We start from the raw sequence: 18,161 nt of genomic DNA, 5'->3' as shown, positions 1-18,161 counted from the left end.
ATCGTACGGTCAATAATGTTCTAATTTATTTATTTTCAGCATGAACAGTAACAACAATGTTCCCTACAAGATGAACAACATGTCACCGTATAGTTTTGTACCGGCATATCAACATGTTGCCCCTGTACAGAATAGCGGTAAGTAAAAATAATAACCAACCCAGTTAGCTTGGTAGGTAGCACGTTTTCCTTGTAAGCCCTAAGTCGCCGGTCGGGGGTTCGATTCTCGACCGGGGGCGTATTTTATCCTGAACGGATAGGGTTCGTTCTCAGAAGGGCTGACTGCTGGCTTTCTGCTTGCTGAAAAGAAGTCAATACTCAGTATTATTTTGGTGTTCTAGGAACGATTTCTGTTAATCAATTGTAATTCGTGCGAGTGTTGGCTTTTCCGGACCCATCAGGCGGGGTGATGTCGATGTGAGTAGGTAGCTTGTCACCAAATGGAGGGTGAAACCCCCGTCAGTGAAGACCAGTAGCTAGCTGTTTTACACTGCCTTTAAAACTCTATGAAACAAAAATTATTATTATTATTATTATTATTATTATTATTATTATTATTATTATTATTATTATTATAATATACGATTTCATCTAATTACCTACCTGGTTGGATTCGGCCGGATTCACTAGCAGGACCCCGATGTGACACTTCCTTCACGTAGATGCCATCTCTCATGTTCCCATAGATATTGAACCCAAGTCCTGTAAAGTCGTGGCTCCTCAGAGGTACAATGTTCTTGGCTGGTTCTTGCTGAAATAAGGAAGAACGAAGAAATCATTTAGTTCTTGCTGAAATTAGGAAGAAGAGAACATTTGGCTGTTGCTGAAATTAGGGAGGATACATTTCATAAGATCTGAGCGCACGGCATCCGCAGTGCGCCAGGCCAAGTTCCAGTTAGCACTTTTGTGTATCTTTAATACATGAACCCTTTCAGTAGGTTATCTTTACCGTGAATGCAGGTAGTGAAAATAAATTGATCAAACTCAATAGTTTAGGACTTCAGGGGCTAGTTTCAGGTTCGTGGTTTGAGCCTAAAGTCTAGTCATGGACTTGAGCACTTACCCCAATACAAGAATCATCAAGAGATTTCGTTTTGGCATTTTCATTCTGAGCGGACACGAATTCGGGCCATTTGATTCCCTGAAACACAAATCAAAGAATTGACATAAAAACACGGCGTTAACACCGATAGAACGTGGGAGTGCATCACCTACATCCTACAGGTAAAGAAACTAGGCTACAATATGCTGGAAAGTTATGACATGCGGGTTTGTACATACCTGCTCTACAGATGAGCATAAATAGCAACTTATTCACCTAATAAAAGGTACTATCCTGGTACGCTTACCTTTAGCTTATCATCTTCCAGAGTTCGAATGATGGGAGTGCCCTCTGAAACAAAACGGAATAGTTCAAGATGTAGGTAAAAGATATAAATTAAGTACCTACATAGCATAGGTATACTTAATGTAAATATGGGCTGGTTTTTCACAAATGATCCCTGCCCTGAATTTCCAAACATCCCAACTTCTACCCTCATTATTGCCCATTTTTCTTAAGACCGAAGTCCAAAGATATTCGATTCGCCGGGTTCGATTCCCGGCGGGGTCAAGAAATTTGTATCATGCAAATGATTGATTCCGTGACTGGCTGTTGCGGGGCCCACTCAGTTGTTTTTTAATTTTTTGAATTTTTTTTTTTTTTTTTTTTTTTTTTTTTTTCTCAGAGAAGCACAGTAAGAAACAACAAATGTCGACGGAGATTCTAATCAAGGAGAGTGTATCTGAGCACTCCGACAATAATTTCTACCCGAGCTCTGCTATCATAGTCTTTACATGTAGTGAGTATACAAAATACATCCCTATATTTATTGACCTTCATTTTTTCCACCATAAATAATTGAAGACGTAATCCCGCCTATGTCCTCCTTGAGTAAAATGTCTTTTCTAAAGGCCTGTTCCCACTTGTTGTGATATTCATCCGGCTTTTTCCCGTCTGGCCCGTAGGCAATGTAATTTAAATGAGAATGATCCCACTACACTATCGTGTGAAGGATACACAGGTGGGCTTACTGTAAATTGGCCTGGCACGTGTGCTTGGATCCGGATGGGTCATCATCTTGGCAATCTGCTCCAGTTAATTTCCTGGCTGCTCCAGGGCTTTTCCTGGCTGCTCCATGGGATTTCCCGGTTGCTCAAGGGGATTTCCTGGCTGCTCCAAGGAATTTCTCGCTTGTTCCAAGGAATTTCCTGGCTGTTCCAGGGCTTTTCTCGGTTGCTCCAAGAGATTTCCCGGTTGCTCCAGGGGATTTCCTGGCTGCTCCAGGGCTTTTCCTGGCTGCTCCATGGGATTTCCCGGTTGCTCAAGGGGATTTCCTGGCTGCTCCAAGGAATTTCCTGGCTGCTCCAAGGAATTTCCCGCTTGTTCCAAGGAATTTCCTGGCTGTTCCAGGGCTTTTCTCGGTTGCTCCCAGAGATTTCCCGGTTTCACCTGTCCTGACTCAAAATAACCTTCTGTCCACAGGTCTATTTCTCACTGTAACTCTGGTCATACTGCTCTGCTGTCGACTCAAAATGATCAGACGCCGTCTTAGGAAGGGCGGAAAGTCAACCTATGCTCACGATGCTGACTTCCTAGTCAACGGAATGTATCTGTAGTGACCCATTAGGAATTCATACTGCTCTGCTGTCGACTCAAAATGATCAGACGCCGTCTTAGGAAGGGCGGAAAGTCAACCTATGCTCACGATGCTGACTTCCTGGTCAACGGAATGTATCTGTAGTGACCCATCAGGAACATGTGGTTACCCAGGATCATATTGTGTTAATTCCTTCCAACCAGGATGTCGTGTGGTTTGCTTTCATCCAGGTGTGGTCAATTCCTTTCACCCGGTGAGGTTATCCAGGATCGTAATACTGAGGTTAATTCCTTTCAACCAGGGGTTGTGACTTGTGGTGTGGTTCATTTCTTTTACCAAGGTGTGGTTCATTTTTTTCAACCAGGGTTTTTAGTGTGGTTAATTCCTTTCAACCCGGTGTGGTTAATTCCTTTCACCCAGGTATGGTTAATTCCTTTCAACCCAGGTGTGGTTAATTCCTTTCAACCAAGGTGTGGTTGTGTGATTAATTTCTTTCAACCAGGGGTGATCGTGTGGTTAATCCTATTAATCAGGGGTAGTAGTGTAGTTAATTCCTTTTAACTAGATGTGGTTAATTTCTCTCAATTAGGGTTGGTACTGTGGTTAATTTCTATACATGGAGCAATGTGCTTCACATTTACTGTTGCAAACATTAATCATGAAGTTGAAGCTGGGAGTTTTACAACCCTCTAACGAGACAGATTGAAACACATTAGGAATATGTGGTTACCCAGGATCATATTGTGTTAATTCCTTCCAACCAGGGTGTCGTGTGGTTTGCTTTCATCCAGGTGTGGTTAATTCCTTTCACCCGGTGAGGTTATCCAGGATCATAATACTGAGGTTAATTCCTTTCAACCAGGGGTTGGGGTGTCGTGTGGTTTGCTTTCATCCAGGTGTGGTTAATTCCTTTCACCCGGTGAGGTTATCCAGGATCATAATACTGAGGTTAATTCTTTTCAACCAGGGGTTGTGGTGTGGTTCATTCCTTTTACCAAGGTGTGGTTAATTCCTTTTACCAAGGTGTGGTTAATTTATGTCAACCAGGGTTTTTAGTGTGGTTAATTCCTTTCAAACCGGTGTGGTTAATTCCTTTCACCCAGGTGTGGTTAATTCCTTTCAACCCAGGTGTGGTTAATTCCTTTCAATCAGTTGTGGTTAATTCCTTTCAACCCAGGTGTGGTTAATTCCTTTCAACCAGGGGTGATCGTGTGGTTAATCCTATTAATCAGGGGTAGTAGTGTAGTTAATTCCTTTTAACTAGATGTGGTTAATTTCTATACATGGAGCAATGTGCTACACATTTACTGTTGCAATGAAGTGACCAATGTGTGTATAATCAATTAATCATGAAGTCAAGCTGGGAGTTTTACAACCCTCTAACGAGACAGATTGAAATACTCATCTGCTTAGTAAAATGTATGAATTTTTCACTATTTTGATATTTTATAGGTTTATAATACCGATTTGGACTGTTGTTTTTTGTGTGTAGTTTTGATATGTTGTAGGTATACACGTATTGTTTTTGAAGATACCTAATAAATGTACCCATTTGGTAGTTTTCTGACTTTGGTGTCAGTATTACCCAGCGATGCTACTTTCCAGTAGTGTTAAGTGAATTAAATCGTAAAAAGCTCAAGTGAGATTATGTCTATCTTTACTAGAACATGTGGATTTTCAGTGATAACTGCCGTCGTTTTTGTTAGTTTCCTAACCTTTGGTAAGAATCAGTTCCAGCAGTGTTCTTTTTATTCCAGCTCTTGTCAGTACTCGAAGCCGTGTTAGTTGAGTAAGAACTTCGTCGAGTGTCAGTATTACCCAGCGATGCTACTTTCCAGTAGTGTTAAGTGAATTAAAATAATCGTAAAAAGCTCAAGTGAGATTATGTCTATCTTTAATAGAACATGTGGATTTTCAGTGATAACTGCCGTCGTTTTTGTTAGTTTCCTAACCTATGGTAAGAATCAGTTCCAGCAGTGTGTTCTTTTTATTCCAGCTCTTGTCAGTGGTTTTAATTTTATTTTAGCTCCATGTAGAGAATTATTTATCAGTGGTAGGGTATTCCTTTCATAGGATTGATTTTTATAGCTGTTCAGGGAAGTTCCAAAAAGTTTACTCAAAAATGTACATAACTACATACCCGTACTTACTTATTATTTATTGATACCTACTTATTATTTATTGACAAGAATCAGTTTTCTAACCATTTTTGACTAAACCTTGTACCTACAACTTGTACGTTTGTTTGAAGGACCAAGCATTGTGTATATTTTATGAAATTTCACGAGATATTTCATTTCAACGGTAAAAATAATGTTAAACAAGGTGGTCGATATTTTCTAATCAAGGCACACCTGTTAATAAATTTACCTTTAAAAACGTGGCAAACTTTGTTCACAAGTTACGAACGTGAAATTCATTATGAGACTGATAGGTACGGTTTACGTAAGACATCCCTATCTCAATGTATTTATCAGGTAGTTAGGATAGGTACGTGGATATTAGGTAAGTAGCTCATAAAATAATGTGCTGAAGCTGAAATACCTAGGTAACATCTTTTCTTGAAATTCTAGATTTTTTTAACATGTCTCTAAAATTTCTGAAATGGTCCATGGGTTTCGAACCTTTACCTCAGTCAAGATCACATAAATGGACTAATTGACTACTCAGTAAAGGCTTAAATCATCAGCAGTTTCAGTTCCATAAGGCTATAGGTATGATTGTATGAACAAGGTCTATTCTCTCCCATTCTATTCTATTCTCATCTACATATTTATCATTCAAGCTATCAGAAATTCATTTGAGATCTATCTCATATTCTCATAATCTGATTGTCCAATCAACTTTCTCCTTGACCGCTTCCTATTTGGTTTCATAGATGAGTGCCCATCCCATCAGTCATCAACCACCAACAACCTTCTATTACCCGTAGGTATTCTAAGTAGGTAACACCTACCTGTTACCTATAGGAAGGTACTTACCAAGTTAGGTACCAGCTATAATAATACTAGGTATGTATAAGTATATGTACGAGTAAGGACGTAATTATTCATATGTAGAAATTCTGAGAGGCAGGTAAATACCTACTTACTTGCAAGCATAATAATAAGTAATTGTGACTTTGTTTACCTTTCATTATTATAGGTAGATTTTGTACCTTCAAAGTAGGTAAATATAGCAACTTTTAATTATTAGGTTCGAGAACGTCCTTTCAAGCATTGTGACTAATTTATAGGTAATATCAAAATATCTAATTAGCTAGAAATGCTGTAATAATTATGAGTGATTTTGTTAGGTATATAATTATCTACCTAGTACCTACCTATATCAGTTAGGTAGGTAGGCAGCGGCACCTACTTCCTCCCTTTTCACTAATTACCAATCTAATACTAGCTTGAATAAGGTACCTGTTGATGGTCATTGGGGAAAGATGAAGTTACGTAATTTCTCTCTGTTTCCATTTGTATGATGTCACTTGTCACCAACCACGCTTGATATCCGCTATATCAGGCTCGTAAAACTCTATAAGGTATTCATGTAGGTACCTACGGGCTACAGGGGTGGATGTTGACTTACTCCAACACAAGTCAATCCCCTGTCGAAAAAGAGAATGGGGTAACTTCACAAAGTATGTTCCTAGGTCCTATGTAGCAAAATAAACTATACATGAGTTATTCTTACCACAGAAGATATTGTTACCAAAAGTAGTGAAGTTATTCAATAAACCACATCAATCAATAACCAGGTAGGTATTAGAATAGTACGATCAGTCTTTTTTATAGTGAACAAGAGATGAACATTCTATTGTGGTCTGCTAACAAAAAGATCCATCAACCTTCCTCATAAAGCATAATCGCTCAAAAAACACTCCGTGTTGAAAAACTAACGTCAAGAGTTGAAATAACCTAAAAAGTCGATAAGGATATCGATACACAAAAAGCCCACCTAGAGGCTCAAGTGTAGATGTCCCACAGAGCCAGCCTAGTTAGCTTAGTTGGTAGTGCGTCTGCCTCGTAAGCGCTAGGCCGCGGGTTCGATTCCCGCCCGGGGCGGATTTTATCCTGATGGGATAATGTTCGTTCCCGGAACGGCTGGCTTAGAATATCAGTAAGAAATATGTAAATGTTGGGTAAAACTCATAAAGACAGTAAGTCAAGCCAGTCACTATCAGGTAGACCTGACGACAAGTACACCTGATCAGGTCTTCCTGATAATGTGTGTGCTCATCAGGTATTTCTGACAGAAGAGCCTTTTCAGCTGTACCTGTTAGGCCTACCTGATAGTGTGTGTGCTCATCAGCTGGTGTCATATATACCTAACACCTGATAGTGAGTGCCTGGTCTAAGATAGCAAAGGAGCTTGACGTTCGCGCACCTCCCAGTACACGATAACTCCTGGAATGGAATCGTTGGATCATCTACCAATAATCCTTATGACCAATAGAGTAGTTCAGCGGTTTGATAAGTACATTATACCTAACAAGCAAAGCAACAACATTACTATCTTTCAGTATTACGAGTTGCATAACAGACAGGTATAAAAACGAGTTTTAGTTTGGTCATTTAAGAATCAGAATCTCTTCGGTCGAGAAACATGGTCAGATCGGTCAGTATGGTACGGTATGTGGGTACTATGTATCCGCAACATATCTAACTATTATGCTTCTAAAGAAAGTTTGATACAATACATGAAGTTCAAATCTCCAGAGATGTTGTAAAGAATACCTAAATATTTTGTCTGGCTGGGGGACTTTAATCAGGGAGTAGTCCAGCTTGGTTTGGCTAGGGGATTTTAAACAGGAAGGATACCAGCCTGAAAATGTCAGTTTATCTCTTGTGTATTTATTACTTTAGGTACCTACTACATACTCGTTATCTACAATTCTACAAAGTTGAGGTAGATCAGGGAATGTTGCCTTGTTAGTTTGCGGCTTGATAGCCTTGAATTTTCCCCTGGTTGACCTAAACTTTATTCAATATTTCTGCTGATAATAAACATCTTAACCAACTTCCAAATGACATACTGTGCAAGGTCTTTGAGAAAGACATAAAATGGCAGACATACAACATATGCAAATTAAATGCGTATCAATTTATTTCGAAATGTACAGCATTAAGCAGAAAAGAACCACCCAAAAATGTGTAAATTTCAAATAAGACTGAAAAGGCTTTTTGCTCCAACAATGATTTATAAATAATAATATCTACTATCATACCTATTTGAGATCAAATTCTCAAATTATATTAGAAGAAAATCCCATTCCTCGATCGGCAGGGATTGAACCGTGAACCCACGACCTCCTGTTTACCAGGAGAGTGTTGACAACTACACCAAGGCAGGTCATATCGCTGAATAACGAGTTTCAGCACCTATGGATAAATATTTTAGTAGAACTTCAAGACCTACGCCACCCCCCACTATTATAAGACCAAGTCTCGTGTCTGACTAACAGACTGGTTTTGTGGTCACGTGTGATTTCATATCACGTTTTACAATATCGATGATTACTTTCTCAAATCATGATAAGAGCCAATCAATATTCTCACCTTAGCCAGCGTGCATTGTGAGCGCTAGGCCGTGGATTCGATTCCCACCCGGAGAGGTTCGTTCACAGAACGGCTGGCTTTCTCCTATCCTGTCCCCCTCTCTTCGCTTTCGGGATGATGAGACCTCCAATGTTACAGTTCCCTCTAAAACTTGAAAAAAAAGGACATCAGATAAATCAGGTGCTCGCATAACTTTCGGTGCACCCTTATGTCCAAATTTCTTTGCAGTTCAAGCACCCAAAGTGATTATTCCATCATGGTCACTCGTATTCAATAAGGAATCAATTTAGGATGGCCGTCGGCTACAATGTTCTAACACTGGTATACCTGCACTAATTGCTTCATGTAGCATCAACGTCAGGTGTGCGAAGGTTGTTCCAATATTCGACATGACTTTCCCTTGTTCTTGTGCAGATAAAACATTGGTTCTGCTTAGACTCAAATTGAGGCGAGAGTATGATCTACACATCGAATAAACCCTACCAAGTAGCAGTGCATTGGGTAGTACCTAACATATCTACAGTATCTATCTATCATGCAATATTTGTATCACTAGGGTTCTGCGTTGATTAACGTTAACATTATCACTAGCTACCTTCTGCGTTGAAATTGGCAATGATGATGTGTTCGGGTAAAATCCTTAGAGGACAAAAGTACTGGGAGAAGAAGGTTTCTTTGAGAATGAATATATTCCCAACCTGCTCTCAGAAGAGGAGTTAAGAGTCCTCCAATTGGGACTTCCAAACTTTTCCAACAGATTCCACCGTCTGTCCTACGGGTCCTATCAATCGTGGACGACCGAGGTCCTCACAATTGCGCTGATGCTTTCAAAGCCAAGAACCGTTGATTACGATCGAGTAAGGTGGAGTACACATCTATTACTGAAACTAATGTCCTTTCAAAACCTCAAATTGTATTGTATGTTCTTTTCATATTCCAGGTTCCTGCCAGAAGGATAAGAGCAAGGACGTAGAGTTCGTCTGTCCCGATGAAGGGGGCAATGGAAACTATGCCGATCCTAGCACTTGCCGCAGATTTTATCAGGTAAAGTTATACTGATTCCAAAGCTTAACTCCGTCCGATCAACGTTTACTGATTCCAAAGCTTAACCACCACAACTAAGACCTCTTTGAGGCTTAGGTGTGGGAGCAAACAGCCCTAAAAGTTGGCTACTGCTACTGATTCCATAATGAGAGCCACAATACTTCCCATTTACCTGCTGAATCAACACGTCGCGTCACGTCAGCTTTGGGAATCCGCGACTCACTGCATGGCAAGCAAGAGCATTACCACTGGACCAACCATCTCTAACGCCTCCTTACCTCATGTCTAATAAGAACCGATCTTTTCTGGTTTCAGTGCGTAGATCACCATCCGTATGTGAGTCTGTGTCCATCTGGACTCTACTTTGACGACATCAAGAAACTCTGTACGTTCAAGAACGAAGCAAGATGTGGACCTTTGCCAACTAGTAAGTGACGGAATCTCTTAGGTCAGCCACTCAATATCAGGTAGACCTGATCAGATCCGCCTGCCAGCCCTACCTGATTGTGTGTGCTCATCAGGTATCAGATAGACCTGACAGGGAGGGCTTCCCATATCCTTGAGATATTAAAGACAGAAAGACCGAAGTTTGCTTTCTATTTCTGGTGATCTTTGCTCATCCACGTGCGGTAGCTACAGTATGTAATATGTATAAGTTGCATGGACAAGTTTATTAATAACTTCCGTAGGCAGGTAAAAAGTAATGAAATAGCATCCTGTATATTAACAAAACGAACTGAGCTTTATTAGAAGCATTCTCTCCTAGTGATTAATCAGCGTTCCTACGTAATCTTTAAGGAAGATTTACCATAAATTATTAACCATCGTTATGAAAACACGAGATTTAAACGAAACACAAGTAGATGTATAACCAACATTTTATATGGAACCATGAATAATTCTGAAGGAGATAGGGAAAAGAATACAAGGAGCATGTCCTTCAAAATAGATCATGACTTCAGGAGAAAATACAGGTCAGAGGAGTCCTGAAAATAGATCCATTAAGGTCCGGGGCCACAAAGTGAGTTTAAACTCGGGTTAAGTTTATCTCTCGGATTAAGCAAACTAGACCTAAAGGACCACGATCTAATTTTCACCATTTTCTCCAATTTCAGCTCCCGCCCCAATCACGGAGGCACCAACAGATCTGGCCACCAGATGTGACAAGAGCTCCTGCACACTACCCTACTGTTTCTGCAGCAAAGATGGAACCATCATCCCTGGAGGTCTGGATGCAGAAGATGTAAGTGATGTTGTGGGAGGAGAATGGAGCTGGAGATGTCTTTCGTTAGCTCATTGAACTGTATAGAATTCACTCAACAAAAGAGATTTCACAAGGCCCAAATTTAAGTATTAAATTTCCGTTGTGTTGAACACGTTTATGAAGTTTCGTCAAAATCAGATCAACTATTCTGGAGTTATGGTGAAACAAACTAGCAGATAGTCATACAGGTGAAAAGCTAAACCGTCGTGTCGATTTGAAGAAACTAACTTCGTTCAATAATAGACCACTTAGTTCCTAAGGCCAGCCACTCACTATCAGGTAGACCTGATCAGGTGTAATTGTCAGGTCTACCGGATAGTTAGTGACTGGCCTACGTTTAAGTTTAGTCCTAACTTCACCAACTCACCATGATCTCCCTTCTTCCTCACAGACACCCCAAATGATCCTGTTGACTTTCGACGGAGCTGTCAATCTAAACAACTACGATCACTACCAGAAGGTCTTCTCAGATTCCAGGAAGAACCCTAACGGGTGTCCCATGAAGGGGACGTTCTTCATCTCCCACGAGTACTCCGACTACAGTATGATCCAAAACTTGGCCAACCGCGGTCACGAGATCGGTGTGGAAACCATTTCGTAAGTGAACTTTGTAAGAAGGATGCCTTTTTAGCTCTTTATTTATTTTGACAGAAAATTCGTCTGAAATGCCCACCCCGGTACTACAGTGCATTTCTTCAGCTACCCCATAGGGAACTGATGGAAAATTATGGAGATCTTATACATTTTATAGGAGGAACAGATGCTAGATGAAGATTGGATACCTGGTGATGGTTATAGGAACAGACCCATAACTAAGTCACTTCAGACACTTGGTAGGTGAGTTAATGTGTTGAAGCAATTTGTCGATAGTGTACATATTTACATAATTAAAAGTTAGATAGAATATAGAATTCAGCGGAAGAATGATAAGTATAGATATACAAGATTTTCCAGCTGTAGAACAGCAGAAAAAGGTAATAATATGTATAATAATGATAATAATTTATTTTAATTGCCAGTACCTTGCGGTGTTTAAAACATGGACTTAAAATTAAAACTACGAGAAAAAAAATATATACCTAGGTATAAAAATTAAAAAAAACGTATATATATAAAAATATGAGACATTTTTACCTATGTAGGAAGGCTTACTATAGATTTAACAGGTACGAATATTAAGAGAGAAATAAAAATAAAAAAAAAAACATTATAATTATGTACTTAAAGAAAGACTTTGGCACTTGTTATCACAGAAATGAGAAAAAGAAAACGAAGAGGATCTCCCTTGTTATCCTTTGAACTCCCCCAAGGAATATGGTACCATTTCCAAGAGCTGGCCCTTCTTACGGTCAAGTGATAGAGACAGTTTTTCGTATCACAATTGAATGTCTTCAAGAAAAGCACCAACCCAACTAACAAATAATATTTTCTGTCTCCCCCAGACTACAAGACGGCCTTCAGGACAAAGGTTACGAAGAGTGGGTGGGTGAAATGATCGGAATGCGAGAGATCCTTCATCACTTTGCCAATATAACTCGCTCAGACATCGTGGGCATGAGGGCGCCATTCCTTCTGCCTGGAAGAAATACTCAGTTTGAGGTAAGTTTCAACTTTCACTCATGTCCTCTTCAGCCTCTTCAATCTTCTTTAAATTAAGAGATGGAGGGACATGAAATACGTGGAATGACATTTGGGATATGGAATTAGCCCATGTATTGTTTCTGAGCTTTTAACGAGTTTTGGAATCCCAATCTTTCCACGGTGAAATATTTGTCATCCCTCTCTCACGGGTACGGAACTACGGACAGCAATTGAGTATATATCAGGCTCGTAAAACTCTATAAGGTATTCATGTAGGTACCTACGGGCTACAGGGGTGGATGTTGACTTACTCCAACACAAGTAAATCCCCTGTCGAAAAAGAGAATGGGGTAACTTCACAAAGTATGTTCCTAGTTCCTATGTAGCAAAATAAACTATACCTACATGAGTTATTCTTACCACAGAAGATATTGTTAATTTGTTACCAAAAGTAGTGGAGTTATTCAATAAACCACATCAATCAATAACCAGGTAGGTATTAGAATAGTACGATCAGTCTTTTTATAGTGAACAAGAGATGAACATTCTATTGTGGTCTGCTAACAAAAAGATCCATCAACATTCCTCATAAAGCATAATCACTCAAAAAACACTGCGTGTTGAAAAACTAACGTCGAGAGTTGAAATAACTTAAAAAGTCGATAAGGATATCCATACACACAAAGCCCACCTAGAGGCTTAAGTCTATATGTCCCAAAGAGCCAGCCTAGTTAGCTTAGTTGGTAGTGCGTCTGCCTTGTAAGCGCTAGGCCGCGGGTTCGATCCCCACCCGGGGCGGATTTTATCCTGATGGGATAATGTTCGTTCCCGGAACGGCTGGCTTTCTCCTATCCTGTCTTCTTTCTCTCTTCAATTTCGGGACGATAAGACCATAGCAGTTACAGTTCCCTCTGTCAAACCTATTAAAAAAAAAAAAGATGTCCCAAAGTTGTCCAAATCTACGAAGATAGGTAAGAATATCAGAAAGAAATATGTATATGTTGGGTAAAACTCATAAAGACAGTGTAAGTCAAGCCAGTCACTATCAGGTAGACCTGACGACAAGTACACCTGATCAGGTCTTCCTGATAGTGTGTGTGCTCATCAGGTGTCAGATATACCTAACACCTGAGAGTGAGTGCCTGGCCTAAGATACCAAAGGAGCTTGACGTTCGCGCACCTCCCAGTACATGATAACTCCTAGAATGGAATCGTTGGATCATCTACCAATAATCCTTATGACCAATAGAGTAGTTCAGCGGTTTGATAAGTACATTATACCTAACAAGCAAAGCAACAACATTACTATCTTTCAGTATTACGAGTTGCATAACAGACAGGTATAAAAACGAGTTTTAGTTTGGTCATTTAAGAATCAGAATCTCTTTGGTCGAGAAACATGGTCAGATCGGTCAGTATGGTACGGTATGTGGGTACTATGTATCCGTAACATATCTAACTATTATGCTTCTAAAGAAAGTTTGATATATTATGAAGTTCAGATCTCCAGAGATGTTGTGAAGAATACCTAAATATTTTGTCTGGCTGGGGGACTTTAATCAGGGAGTAGTCCAGCTTGGTTTGGCTAGGGGATTTTAAACAGGAAGGATACCTACCAGCCTGAAAATGTCAGTTTATCTCTCGTGTATTTATTACTTTAGGTAGGTACCTATACCTACTACCTACTCAAAGTTCAGGTAGATCAGGGAATGTTGCCTTGTTAGTTTGCGGCTTGATAGGCCTGAATTTTCCCCTGGTTGACCTGGTTATTTAGATTTCTGCTGATTCCATAATAAACATCCTAACCAACAACCAAATGACATGCGTTCAAGGTCTACAAGACAGAAAATGGCAGAAATACAACTATGCAAAATAAATTAAATACTTATCAACTTAGGCATTTCTAAATGGACAGCATTAAGGAGAAAAGAACCATCCAAAAATATGTAAATTTCAAATAAGACTGAAAACGCTCTTTCCTCCAACAGTTACTATCTACTATTATTTTTGATTCTCAAATTCTCAAATTCCTCGGCAGGGAATGTACCCACAACCTCCTGTTTACCAGGCCAGAGTCTTGACCACTACACCAACGCAGGTCACCAACACCAACGAGTTTCACAGTCCATTTATAAAATTCTTAGTAGAACTTTAAAACCTATGCCTCTTACCACTGAAGACCAAGTCTCGTGTCTGACTAACAGACTGGTTTTTTTGTGGTCACGTGTGATTTCATATCACGTTTTACAAGTTTAACGAGTTTTAGAATCCCAATCTTTCCACGGTGAAATATTTGTCATCCCTCTCTCACGGGTACGGAACTACGGACAGCAATTGATAGATTTTCAATGAATGGTAGGTACTACATCATTTATTATGCTCCAAATCAATAACAGGGTCCCCTGATATTCACAGGTCATGATAAGAGCCAATCAATATTCTCACCTTAGCCAGCGCGCACTGTAAGCGCGCTACCTTGTGAGCGCTAGGCCGTGGATTCGATTCCCGCCCGGAGAGAACAGTATCTTAAACAGCTAAGGTTCGTTCTCAGAACGGCTGGCTTTCTCCTGTCCTAGGACTTTGGTTTCATCTACGACAGCTCAGTGTCAGTTCCGGCCCTGAAATTCCCCGTCTGGCCCTACACATTGGATCACAAGATTCCGCACGAGTGTAAATCTGGTACTTGTCCCACCAAATCTTTCCCAGGTAAATTAAATAGCTTTTGAGGGTTTTCATCCTCGAGAATTTAGTAAAAGTAAAGAATACACGGACTTTTAGTGTTTTCCGTTGACCTTTTATTTAGTCCGCAAACCGTGGGGGCAATCTTCGGACTATAATTCCGAATGCTTTTGAATCATAATAAACAAACACCGGCTTTTCAGTCTGCATTTGAAAGGAGCAAAAGATACACAAGTTCCTAGGCACGTCCTACCGTAACGCCTCCTATCTGTAAAAATCAAGCCGACCGTAGCGAGTAAATCTGTAGCTTCATGCTGGACATGAATCCTACCGTATCGCCAGATTTAAGTTATATTTCTCCTACCATAATGGCGGAACCATGATTTCATGTGACACATGAATCTGTCCGCAAAAGGTTAACTTCATGCCGATGCCGTTTACGTAACGCATATCGTACAAATATCGGACAAGATTCGAGTTTTCAAACTCCAGATCCCCAGCTGACAATGCTGACAACCGACCACTCGATTACCGAGACTTTTCGGTCTTTTTGGACTATGTACTGATTTTTGTAGGATTTGAACAACCGATCACGTGTTATGGGAAATAACTAGGAAGAGAAGAGCAGCAAAAGTAAAGCTGTTTCCACACATAGTCGACGCCATCGATCGACAAGGTGAAGAAGTGAATCTATGTTGTCAAGGCAGTGTACGTACGGTTTCCGTCGACGCTGATGGGCCATCGTTCAAAACACCTTTTTAAACCCTTGAAAATCTCTCTTTGCAGGTGTTTGGGAAGTACCTTTGAACGCCCATTTCGTAGAGTCGTACGAAGGTGGCCACTGCCCCTACTTGGACCAATGTGTTCTGCACAACCATGACTCAGATGAGGTCTTGGAGTGGCTCAAAGAAGATTTCAACAAATACTACACGTAAGTACATGAATGAGAACCTATAAACCTACAATAATGAGAACCTAGAACCTACATTAAACGAAAACCTATACCTACTTCTGATTTTACGTACTCGTACATGTTGCGTCAAAAAGAAAGCACAACTCAAATTCACCGTCAGAATTGTTACTGATCCACAGCACAACTCCAGAATTTTCAATAGAATGAGTGCCTATTTCCTTATTAACCTATCCCTATTGATCTAGTTCTTCTTCGTCATTTCAGTCAAAACAAAGCACCCTACATGATGCCATTCCACACCAACTGGTTCCAAATCAAAGAGCTGGAACAGGGACTACACAAGTTCTTGGACTGGGCTGCTCAAAAGTAAGTTATGTCTAAGATTCATCCAATTTTAAGCTGTGTCTTGTCTACGCATACTCAACGCCGTGCCGTCGATCGACTGTCTGTGTGTGGATACAGCTTAAGAGAACATTTTTTCTCAAGTGATATTGCACAGAGCCTGATAAATATCTGGTCCTGGTGGTTAACTCCACCGATTTTCACCATGTTAGGGACCTATTTATTTTGGAAGCGTTCGTGAAAAGCCCCGTCCTGAGACTTTGCTTTGATTGTTGCAGATCTAGTATGTAGATACAAGGTAGCTTGATTAGCATATTCTACATTATTTATGAATGTAGCATATTGTAGCTTCCCAGTAACCTTCAAATCTGTTGGTCCGATATAAATTTTGTTGTTATTTTCAAATGTATCCCACATAGGTAGAAATTATACTTTTCTACTTTCTATTTTTCTTTCAATGTTGAACAACATAACTTTCACTTTAGATGCTTTTCTTCTTCCTCTGATTGTATCGCATTGTCTTTCAGGCCTGACGTGTGGTTTGTCACAATCACTCAAGCACTAACTTGGATGACCAACCCAAAGTCAAGCAAAGAACTCCTCAACTATGACGCTTGGAAGTGCGCCAAATCAGAAACCGCACCTCTCGAAGCCTGCAACCTGCCCAACAAATGTGCACTGGGCTTCAGACCTCCAGAGGCCAACATCTCTGCTACCAGGTAAGAAAGAGGCCCACCTCTGATATTGAGTGGAGAGCAGTGACTCTCGATTCTCAAAAGGTGTTGGGTTTAAATCCTAACCGGGGTGGAATCTTTCTGACAAAATGTTTCCGTTCCTAGATAGGAATGGTTGCAAAATGATGTTCTGTAAGTCACAATTTTTTGAAAGTAGTGCGACTGCGAAAGCGGTTCCGAGGTAGGTAGGCATGTAGGTAGGCACATTAAAAAAGAAAAAAAAAAATAGGGACATACGTTTGTTGAAAATAGCGGTATCCAACTACCTCGTTTGTAACAAAAAGAGTCTAAAACTGGTTGGTAGGTACTTAAATACCTACACGGTCAGAGTCAGTATCTTTTACAACCGTTCAGTAGGTAGGTAGGTAGCTACTCCGCCGATATGCGTCCGGTTATTGATCTTCTGACTGCGTCCGCAAGGAACAGTAATGTTCTCCAATCTTTACTAATTATTTCATCCTTAGCTAGTTACTTAACTCTTTGGTGACCAATCAAGGTCTAGATGTTTGTTACAGAGAATGTCTAAACCTCTCACCAAAGGATTAAACAGCTGTAAAATGTGAAGTGGAACAAATATAATTTACAATCTTTTGATGGTAAGGTAAGCACTCCACCACTAGGATTCTGAGGCTAGAAGGATGTTGAAGAAAACTGTAGAAACTTACAGGAACACCAGGTAAAAACTTCAAGCTGTTTGGATTGGGTGTATCTTGTGTTTGAATAAACATAGTCCTATGCAAACTCCAATTGATTGGATGCTTATTATTTTGAAGTATCTCATTTGTGTTTAGTAAAATGTGATTTTTCTTCAAACAATGATACTGAGCACAGTTTTGAAGTTGATCTGGAAAAAATAAAAAAAGAATAAGGTATTCATCAAAAAATGATGCTGAACATCACACGACTTTCGTATCCTGTTGGAATGTTGCATTATCTGAGTGTCTGTTGTGAACATTGAGCAGTCATCTTTTTGAGGTTGTAGCAGATTTCAACTTGTAGTGAAATGGTGAAGCAGAATAAAGGATTTTTCTTTTTTTTTCTTGCTTCATACAACAGAGTGGTGATGGGTCTCTAGCCATGTTTAATTGCTTGTCCTCAAACCACAGATTCAACTATATGAGGTCTTAATCGTACTTATCCTTTAGAAGCCAGAGAGAACCCTTTGAAAATGCCGTAGTAAGGCTAGATTAAGGTTAGCTGTTTCCTGTTTATAGTCCAACCCTAGTTTACTTCTTAAATGTCCCTATGCAGACAATGCAGTCACTCTCCACAGAAGTGGTCTGTTATCACTGAATATATCCTGCTGTCAAATATCTTAGTTGAGTACTTACCTTTTTCACCTGAAGTTGCTGCGGACCAAGTTGGTCAAGGATCATGGTCTTGTTGAGTTATTTGTGTAAACTCATTTTTATGGATTGCA

At 40.0% G+C, this 18,161-nt stretch overlaps 3 protein-coding genes across 3 annotated transcripts; 2 read left to right on the top strand and 1 right to left on the bottom strand.

Annotated features, from left to right (window-relative positions):
* Positions 1-598: 598 nt before the first annotated feature.
* LOC113470614 lies at positions 599-1,456 on the bottom strand (the record flags this gene model as incomplete). Its single annotated transcript, XM_026829178.1, has 3 exons — positions 1,349-1,456; positions 1,063-1,140; positions 599-750 (listed from the first exon to the last, which is right to left on the bottom strand). Coding segments are annotated over exons 1-3 (338 nt in total), but the record flags the coding sequence as incomplete, so codon positions are not given.
* A 274-nt stretch (positions 1,457-1,730) lies between these two features.
* On the top strand, positions 1,731-3,499 carry LOC108253384 (low-density lipoprotein receptor-related protein 11-like). Its single transcript, XM_017447247.2, has 3 exons — positions 1,731-1,840; positions 2,524-2,663; positions 3,350-3,499. Exons 1-2 carry the CDS (start codon positions 1,750-1,752, stop codon positions 2,655-2,657), a joined length of 225 nt encoding a protein of 74 aa, XP_017302736.1. The 5' UTR covers positions 1,731-1,749; the 3' UTR covers positions 2,658-2,663; positions 3,350-3,499.
* Positions 3,500-4,428: 929 nt separating this feature from the next.
* Positions 4,429-16,730, top strand: LOC103516900. The gene is made up of 11 exons (XM_008481889.1): positions 4,429-4,595; positions 9,125-9,228; positions 9,544-9,655; positions 10,344-10,471; positions 10,884-11,089; positions 11,935-12,095; positions 13,766-13,770; positions 14,650-14,779; positions 15,539-15,683; positions 15,930-16,031; positions 16,535-16,730. Exons 1-11 carry the CDS (start codon positions 4,523-4,525, stop codon positions 16,728-16,730), a joined length of 1,362 nt encoding a protein of 453 aa, XP_008480111.1. The 5' UTR covers positions 4,429-4,522.
* Positions 16,731-18,161: the final 1,431 nt, after the last annotated feature.

This window comes from Diaphorina citri, unplaced genomic scaffold (genome assembly GCF_000475195.1).
Source record: "Diaphorina citri unplaced genomic scaffold, Diaci psyllid genome assembly version 1.1 scaffold1694, whole genome shotgun sequence".
NCBI classification, from domain to species: Eukaryota; Metazoa; Arthropoda; class Insecta; order Hemiptera; family Psyllidae; genus Diaphorina; species Diaphorina citri.
Note: the sequence above shows the minus strand (reverse complement) of the source record. Positions and strands in the feature narration are given on the sequence as shown.